The following is a 9,617-nucleotide window of genomic DNA, read 5'->3' as shown; positions in this document are numbered from 1 at the left end:
TTTAACAGGATAAAAATTGGTTACGCACATCATTTTGCAAATATATTATGTTCATGATTTGGCACACACAGGAGAGTTAATACGTAGGACTCGAACCTGGTGTCTGGCATATTGTGCCATTGCTCTTCCAACTGAGATACACCAAGCCAGCCCTGGGTTTGGTTGATTTTTTGCTGCTGCAGTTTTACCTGTATGGAATTGCCTCTGGCATTGACAGTGTCCAGTTTCTTTCAGCATAGATCTGCATATTCAGAGGCGGCACAAACAATACTTTATATATGTAAATATACATAAAATGTTTTTCTACATGAATTGGGGGGGGGGCAGAAAGTGCCTTGCTCCCCCCCCCCAAGTGCCTATGTGCATATTACTTAAGGATTTGGCACACACATGAGATGTAATATGCAGAAATTTCAGCAAAAAATGCAGAAACTACACAATGTTGACGTAAAAGGAATTTGGAATGCTCTAAACATTGGAACAGAGGCCATGTCTGAAAGATGCAAGACTGTACTTGAAGCAAACAAACTTTGAGAATGGTCTCGCAGTCTTGGACTGGAAACGTAAACTTTTGAATTTGGTGCTGCACTTCGACTGCAGTGCCAAATACGATCACTAGATAAAACTAATAACACATTGCTTTTTCTGCATTTTACACAATTGTTTTTCATCATATTTTTTTTTTTTTTTTTTTTACATTTCCACACAATAGAATAGCTACAACCAACATCTGGTTGACTTTTGACTTCCACAATTTCAAACAAATGAACAGTGAGTGCCGAAGTCTAGTAAGGAAGACTATAGTGGAACCACAAGCAAAGAAACCTGTGCAAACCTGTGGCTCCCATGCACCATACTCCTGGAGGGGAGGGGGAAAGTGAACTATGCTTCCTTATGGCCCGAGCAGAACGGAAGAAGGGAAATCTGCACTGGGACTTTTCGACTGTCACGTGCCAGTTCAGACGACACAATGAAAAATGCAAGAAAGAACTGTTTCCCGAGAGCAACGATAGATGGCAGCACGTCATATAAAGAAGAGCAGAGCTCATTGTAGAAACTAGGAGCGGAGAAGAGGGATTATATATATATATTATAGTAAATGCAAAATATATAAAGGAAGAGTATAAAAATTATAGGAGGAGTGAATAAAATGTTTTATATGGCCAATTAAAATAAATAAGAATATGATCGTATATGAAACAATTATGAAAGTTAATAAGTGAGCAAATGAATTCAGAAATGTATCTCTCTCCTTTTTGAACCCCTGACGAGGAGAACATCGTCAGCTTTTGTATTTGTCCGTCCCTTGGTGGCACTGTGTTCAATTAGATGCCCCGAAGCACTTACGGTTGCGCTTCTTATTAGATGCACTGGGCCATAGGCAGCGCTTGCTGTTAGCGATCCTGGGCTATTCCCCTTTTGGTCGTTATATAGGAGGTGGCACTATTGTCAGTTTAGTCGACCCTACTCTTTCTATAAGTATAGCTTGTATCGTTTGCCAAAGAAGCGGGGAAAGCGAGCGCATATATGTAATAAATAAGATTACGATTTAAAAGGGAAGAAATAAATTAGAAGAAGGAAAAGAAGAAGCCTTTTCCCAAATCAAAGAGAAGAAAAAGAAGAAGTCTTTTTTCAAAAATAGAAAGAAGAAGAAGCCTTTTCCAAAATCAAAGAGAAGAAAAAGAAGAAGTCTTTTCAAAAAATAAAAAGAAGAAAAAGAAGGAAGAAAAGAAGAAGCCTTTTCCCAAATCAAAGATAGGAAGGAAGAAGAAGCCTTTTCCAGAAATTACGAGAAGAAAGAAGAAGATTTCCTTTCAAAAAGAATATAACCGACGTAAATTTGGAACCAACATATATATATATATTTCAATGTATATACAAGCTTCACTATTTTTTTTTGTCTGTATTGTGTATAGTTTTCAGAATATAGATTCGCATTTAACTATATCCTCTTGGCTATAAAATGCTTTCTTATTTGGAATTCTCGAATAAAGAACCTATCCCCTGAGATTAAGATATCTGTAGCCATGGTATAAAGAACATTTAAGAAGTGCACTAGAGGGACGTTGCACGTCCAAGGTTTTTTTCTTTGTGGTCACTAGACAATCTCGCATTCTGCATGCTATGGGCTCAATTGCTCATTTACTTGGCATTTTTGAACTGCAATAGGTGAAGTCACTTCCGACAAGACCACACTTCAAGACTGCTTTTTGGACCTTTCAGACAAAGCCAAAGGTTCCTTATTGACAGTGGAACAAAATCAACCCTTTAAGGGGTCTCTTTTATCTCAGGGTCACATGCATCATGGTTTCTGCACAACCTTCGACACCACTGAGCAAATGGCTATAAAACCTCATCATCTATACAGAACAATAGCTAGATATTTTGGCACTCTAGGCAGGATTGTGGTTTGTATTTGTGTAATCTCAGCCAAGTTGAAAGTCAGTTGTACACTGACACATTATGGAAGAAAGAGTATAAACACCTGTTGTACAAAGTTTGTGTCTGTTAACTAAATTATTAATAATAATGTTTAAACTCTGTTTAAACATCTTCACCCAAACCTTGTCTAGTTATTCAAGTATATAGTCACAATTCTTCAAATAAGATGATTATTCTTTATTAAGAAGATGTGGGAAGCCATCATTTATGTACTTGCAATTATTCACTTGCATCAAGTTTAGTTGTGTAAAATATACTAGTCACCCTATAAATAGATTCTGAAACATCACCCATCTTGCATATTTAAATGCTAAACATCATCTGTGCACATGGATGATTAAGATTCTACTTACCTGTGTTCATTTCAAGATGGCGATGCTTCATTTGCATCTAAACTAATGCAATTTATGTAAGAGAAGGAATTCACAACTATATCAGCACATCACATTTTAACTGATGCCAAAACAGCTTCTACTTGACTTGTAAATGTCTTTTAGTACTGTGAAACCGTGATTTCTACAATAATTTCTTAGTTTGCAGCTATATAATGAGCCTCAAAAATGTCACTGTTCTCTTTCCATTTCTTTTCTTATAGTCCACCAATGTTACCAGATCCTATTACATCAACACTTCAAAGCATATAATGATAACACTGATGTTCAATTTTTTAAAAAATCTGTTAAGATTTAATATTTTTTAAAAAAAAGCAGTGCTATGGAAAGTGGTTTAAATATAAGCATTAAAGTCAAAATAAATAATTTGTAACATGAACAACAAATATTTCAATAGATATATGAATATCACAATTTCATGTATCATTCAAACAGCTGACTCTTCTATATTTTCTGGAACGGTTAAGGGGGCATCTGAATACATATATCTTGCTCCATTTACTTGAAATTTACATTTTCTAATACAATATTTTGTTCGTTTTCAATATTTTTACATTATCTTGTAAAACAACATACATTGTCTTAAAAAAATGAATTTCATATATAAGGCATAAAAGACATGTTACACACATTAGCTTAAAATACAATCACTCATATACTGTGGCATTGGAAATATTGCAATTTGGGTGATAAATTCGTGCTGGTTTTGTCATTTGCAATTATTTAATTATTTTCTACAAATACAATTTTAAAAAACTTCTGATGTAACTTCCCAGTGAAAAATTCTTATTTTAATACTTGGAAAAGATACAAATATGACATCAAGCTGTGTTGACTGTCATAATAACATACCTCTAGATAATTGTACAAGATACTGTTTCAATCATGTTTGTAGAAGAACACAGCTAAAATTGTGCAAATTAAAACTTTTACCCATGCATTTTAACAGTTCCTAACCAAATATTGAACAAAACTTAAGGTGAAGAGATTCTAAAGTGATAAAGGAGGGTTAGGTAAAATTATTCTGATGTTATCAAACTCTGAAAAACTCTTACATTAGTACATAGTAAAACGAGATGATTTTACAATTATGTTAACACTACATTGAAAATAAGGAAATGATTGCATGCTGAGTGTATTCCTATAAATTGTCACAACAGGATGAAATTATAGTAGGTTTAGGCAATTAAATGTAAACAGTTTTGTCTTGCAAAATTTATTTTTTGTTTCACTATGTACAACTGTGTAACCCCAAACCTCTATGGAGATATGTTACAATATTATACAAATATAATATCAGAATATATTACAGAGCACCTAATGTCGAACAAAGCAACAATTTGAATGAAAACTTAGCACCCTTTGCTCTGTTTTTTTTATTCACTATGCTATAATAGTAAGAAATGACTCCCAAACAGTAAATATGAAAGAAAAAAAATCCTAACGATATTTATTAAGTACAAGTATATGCTGTTTTTGTTTCTCTTGTAGAGGGGGGGAAAAAAACCTTGGAACACTTTTCTGAGATACAAAATTATGACTTATTTAGAGAGAAAAATACAAACATGCAAATAATCTTTAAGAAAATGCAGCCTTTATTTCTAACTTCATTTAGCTCGCACCAGACACTGAATAGCTTTATTTCGATAGCAAAAATTTACGTGTTAATTTTTGTTTTAACAAATATCCCACCCCAAGAACATGTTGTGATGTAATGTGATTTTTTTAAAAACACAATGGCTAAATATTAGCCATATATTAGCACAGTACTTAACCATGGACTTTTGTATTTTAAAACTCCACTGCAAACACACAAGGTCATGTAGCATGCTTTATGCACATTTATTTCATTATTTTATTTTATGACAAATAATACTGTGAAAAATTTGGTAACCAGTAAAAATCTATTGGGTTTGGTGTTTATTTTTCTAAATTAATTTTTGTTGCATGCCACGTGATCACTTTTTTACAGATAAAAAATTAATACAAAGGTTCACTTAATCTGAATTGCACAACTCAACTGCTATGTGTGTGTTAACATAAGCCAACACATTTTTGTCTGTTATAATTCCATTATCACATTGCTGCTTAATAAAGTTACAAAAATCATACCAAACAGGAATATCATAATCTCTATATATATGTATATATATTTATATAGCTTAAGAACAAACAATAGATCACACATAGTTGTATGTTGTTATGACTGTACACTTACAAGCACCCTCACAAAAAAGGGAGCATATATCACAATAAAATTCACTCTTTTTTTTTTTTTTAATGTTGAGAATATACATCGGAATTTGGTAAATTCCAATGTCTTTCTTTGTTTAATATATATATATAGATATTTATATTTGAAATATTCTTTGTAATGTGTATTTGTTCTTGGTGGAAACATATTAACAGCACAGAAGAGTGAACATATTTAAGTAAAAATCCTGAGGGAGGCCAGAATCGTGGTTATCTTTTTATGTTTATGTAATATAAAAATGTTTCTTTTTGTACAAAATAAAATAAGGGTGCGTAAGGAAGAAAGAGAGAAATACATTTTCATTTTTGTGTTAAGAGTCCAAAATAATCCTTGTCATTTTTTTCCACTTCTTAATTTAGTCAATATGTTAACAATTTTGGCGATTACAGTAGGAGAGCGAAGATTTTTCTTATATTCAGATATAAGACTCTTCATAAAAATGAGAAGTTAACACTGTCACACCAAAGTAGTTAAGACTTCTCATATTTAAGAACATTTAAAAATCTCACTACGCGCTCATTAAGATGATTTACTTGGTTCCCCAGATTGGGAAAAGCAAACATCTGTCCTCAGTAACAACGTTAAAAAGTTTATACAACACCAGGCACTTAATAAACTCTATCCTGGTAAATCATTCGCAGATGCACTTCGTACATAAGTATCTCGACTTGCCTGTAGTACCTACAACTGTCGTAACGGAGTTGCTTCTTCAGTCATAGAAAGTGATCTCCAAGTACAGTTAGGTACTACATTTATGTGTGACTTTTTTTTAAAAGTCTTTTATTTATGTACGTAGAGCTCAGCTCTCGTGTTATACATATTTTTTCACTAAATTCGTTTAAATGTAAGAATATCTTGGCTACGTCTTTGTGTATAGTTGTTCATCATCTTCGTCACTTTCAAAGTCTTCATCAGTCAATGACACTTTTTCTATTCCTTTCTGGTACTGCCGCGTTGGTAGCTTTTCGTAACCTTGTTTCCAGCATGCATTGCAATTAGAATGAACCTGAAAAAGAAATTTAAGATAAATGAGGAAGAAAAGGGGTAGGCAAGGTTCAAATTAGTTAGGCACAAATAACAATTGAATGGTATAAAAAAAATCTGATTCCAGTATTTTATCTTGCTTTCCTGACTTCTGACATTTTTAGAGAGTCAGCACATGAAATTCCGTCCGCAACACAAAATGTAAGGCAAACTCTTTGTTCAACAATTTCATTCATTGTAAAAATTGAAAGAATTTGAAAGAAGGGGTTACATCATGTGAGACATGGTGTGATTATAACCTGTCATTAATTCAACCGCTATGCTCATCACCCATCTTATTGGACTGTTACTCACCCGGAAAGAGTTAAGGACATTATGGACCGACAGCAAATTATTCAGCCATCACTTTGCTTAAAAACATTGATATTCACTCATCAGTATTTCTTGGTGGGGCTTTGAAGATGATGCTACACCTAAGCAACACTTATCAGTTGTAAACAAACCTACTGAAATAAACGCAACATTCCCTATTGGCATTGCACGGCAAGCTACACATGCCACTTTTGTGTTTCTCAGACGTTGACTTGGTCTGTTGGTTGCTCATGCTCAGTGAATGCTTTGTTACAGTCTGCAGTGGCCCATATTTCCTTGTGTTAACCTGTGTTGCATGCCACTTGTTGTTTATTGCTTGTCTGAAAGCTCCCTGATAATAGTAATTTCTCCTTTGGTTAGAACATGGAAACTTTGTTTTAATTTTGTATTTTTATAATTCTTTTAGATTTCTCATCTGCATTTGCTCCTGCATGAGCTATTCATGCATTTTAATTGTATTTGCATCTACCAAAATTGTGACATGAAAAATAATACAAATTTACTAACAATCCAAGTGAGAATTTGAAATTGCTTTGTTAAAACTGAGTAATTTTTCTTCTCCTTCACTTACCCACGGCTGACAAATCCAAAAATGACTTCTGAATTCATCATCACTTACAATGGCTGACTGGTTTCTTCGATGAAGCATGATGAACCTTCTACTGTAGCACCAGAAGATTCGTACCCTTGGCAAATGAAGGACAGGTCCTCCTTTTTCTTTCACCCCGATACCGTTAGGAGAGCAACTTCTTGTCATCATCCCCTCCCCCCAATCCCAGCACAATAATATAAAAAAAAATATACTGAATCAGATCCAAGATTGCTCTGAAGGACTATGTTGTTTATGATTTTGAATAGTAAATAAAATGCATTTTTCAGCACACGACAGTAACTTTTGTCATATTATTAACAAGGTGATTGCTTTTGATTGATTGATTTAATTTATTTTACTTCGCGTTTTGTGCCTCTAGGCTAATTTGCGAAGATGGGGATGAGTGATGAAATGATGAAATTGATGAATGGACATTCACAAACAACCAAGCCCGACCGGGATTCGAACCCGGGACCCTTAACAACAAGGTGATTGCATTCATACACCAAATCCAATTCCTCATGTTCATACAAAAGTGACAAAATAAATTAATCAGTTACATAAAGCACATTACACAGGTTATAATATTTAGTTAGTATAAGTGTACAATATTAAGGAGGCATTTGAAAATACAATGATGGTAGATACTGACACAGATTGGTAGTATGAAGAATATATGTTCGTAATTATAATATGACAGTTTTCCCGGTTGGAAAGAGATTTGTTTAATATGGTATTTTTTAAAAATTAAGACTGATCGGATTGAATAAAGTTGTTTACATGTTAGCAACAGTGATGTTATATTCTCAAAGCGTGCTTAGGTTTGTTGTTAGTGATTAGAAGACAGATGAACAAAAGAAATTACCCGAGTTTTCCAGGTATTTTCAAATTAATTCCCAGACCATTCTTACTTTGACTCTCTTTACAGCATATTTTTGGACTGGAAAAATATGAAAGCAATAGTTCCAGTTGCAAGAAATGTCATATTTTTCAGTATTTCTTTTTACTTGTGAACACCTGTTCCATCAAATTAGGATTTACAATTACGTGAAACATTCATATTTCCTACAAGTACAACACATTTAATTTACATGCCCTAACGTAACATGTCAGTACGAACCCAGGATGATAACTTCTGGCAAGATTAAGTTAACGTATAATAGGTATAACTCACTTTGATGCATCGATAGATGAAAATCCAACATTTTACCAAGTTCAGTTTGATTTCTCCAAGATACAGATAAACGCTCGAATGCAATGACAAAGAAACATATTTTACGAGGTAGTGTGGAACAGGAAGGAAAAGGGTGCTGTCCACTGCCATGCAAGCATTTTTCTGTTTCTTATAATAACTCCCCAAAGAAGTAAAGTTGACCCTCGTCAAATATCAAGTTTTCATCTATTGGTGACCCTGATATCAGGGGTGTCCAAACTTTTTGAGCAATTGGACATGTGATTTATTACATTTACTCTTAGGATGATGCCTGAGAATGAAGTTAGAGGTTTTATAAGCACAAAGGAGGGTCACAAAAGTCATGGCAGGCTGGATGTATTTTTTATTGTATTTTTGTTGTTTAGCATCACTCTCTTGTCACTTTTGACCCATCGTGATGATAAGCATGAGTGATGATTATATAAAATTGATGAAGGGATACTCATGGGGTTTGAATAGAAACTGGGAACTTTGATGGCAAGATTGAAAGTCAATCACTTAAAATGAGCTGGATGTGGCTTGTAGTTTGTGCAGTGGCACATGGTATGAAATATGCTTTAAATAAGTTACACATGCCACTGTACTTCCATGAAACTGATGTATGTTAGTGCAGCATGGTACGTCTATAGTGTGCACACAAAGACTGTATCTTTGAAGGTTACTAGAGATGGTTATGAAAAGGATCTGTGCCTCTTGAATTGAAAAAGTGCAGAATATTCTGTTAAACCACACTGAACACAAACAAGGACTCGTGTGTGGCAATTAAAATATACTCACCACTGTCAGTAGAAACTGGTCACAATGAAACAGCATCGAATCTATTGGGAATGGACATCACTCATGTTTATTAAGATAAGCTAAATTTTAATGTAATTGTTAAAAAGCAGAAGCCTTTACAATTAACTCTAGAAAGCCCAGAATAAAGTATATAAAAAATAAAGTGAAGAAAAGGTGACCCAAAAAATACCAAAGGAAAATATCTTTGCACATTTCAAGCATGGATCACCAAAGCAGCATTTACAGTTCGATGAAATTTTGCACATGACATAAATGGCAAAGAAAAGGTCATGATAAGGGTGGTAAATGTAAACAAGTAGGGATTCTGCTTGCAGCTGTGGCTTCAAAATCTCAATATGCTGAACATAATGCTTAAGGGTCGGCTGGACCTTTAGCCGACGCCAGGGCACTTGTTTTAAAATTTAAAAAAAGCACTACGATGTACCAAAATCTAAACAATTTGCTTTCATCATAGTCTAGATATTATCAATAGTTTAATAGACTTATCTAGCCACGAAACTATTGATAATATCTAGGCAACAGCGAAAGAACACGTGAAGATTCACGTTAATGTTCTGGAAAGAATTCTCA

The 9,617-nt window shown here is 33.9% G+C and overlaps 1 protein-coding gene across 1 annotated transcript in view; it reads right to left on the bottom strand.

Annotated features, from left to right (window-relative positions):
* Positions 1-3,311: 3,311 nt before the first annotated feature.
* Positions 3,312-9,617, bottom strand: part of Fur2 (furin-like protease 2) — a 1,025,686-nt gene continuing 1,019,380 nt past the window's right edge. The window contains exon 21 of the mRNA XM_083140976.1: positions 3,312-6,094. Within this exon, the coding sequence (XP_082997102.1) occupies positions 5,948-6,094 (147 nt within the window). The 3' untranslated portion in view covers positions 3,312-5,947. The remainder of the gene's footprint in view (positions 6,095-9,617) is intronic.

The sequence above is a fragment of the Lepisma saccharinum genome, chromosome 19, assembly GCF_977018435.1.
Source record: "Lepisma saccharinum chromosome 19, izLepSacc3.1, whole genome shotgun sequence".
Classification (NCBI taxonomy): domain Eukaryota; kingdom Metazoa; phylum Arthropoda; class Insecta; order Zygentoma; family Lepismatidae; genus Lepisma; species Lepisma saccharinum.
This window is presented reverse-complemented; position numbering and strand designations above follow the sequence as displayed.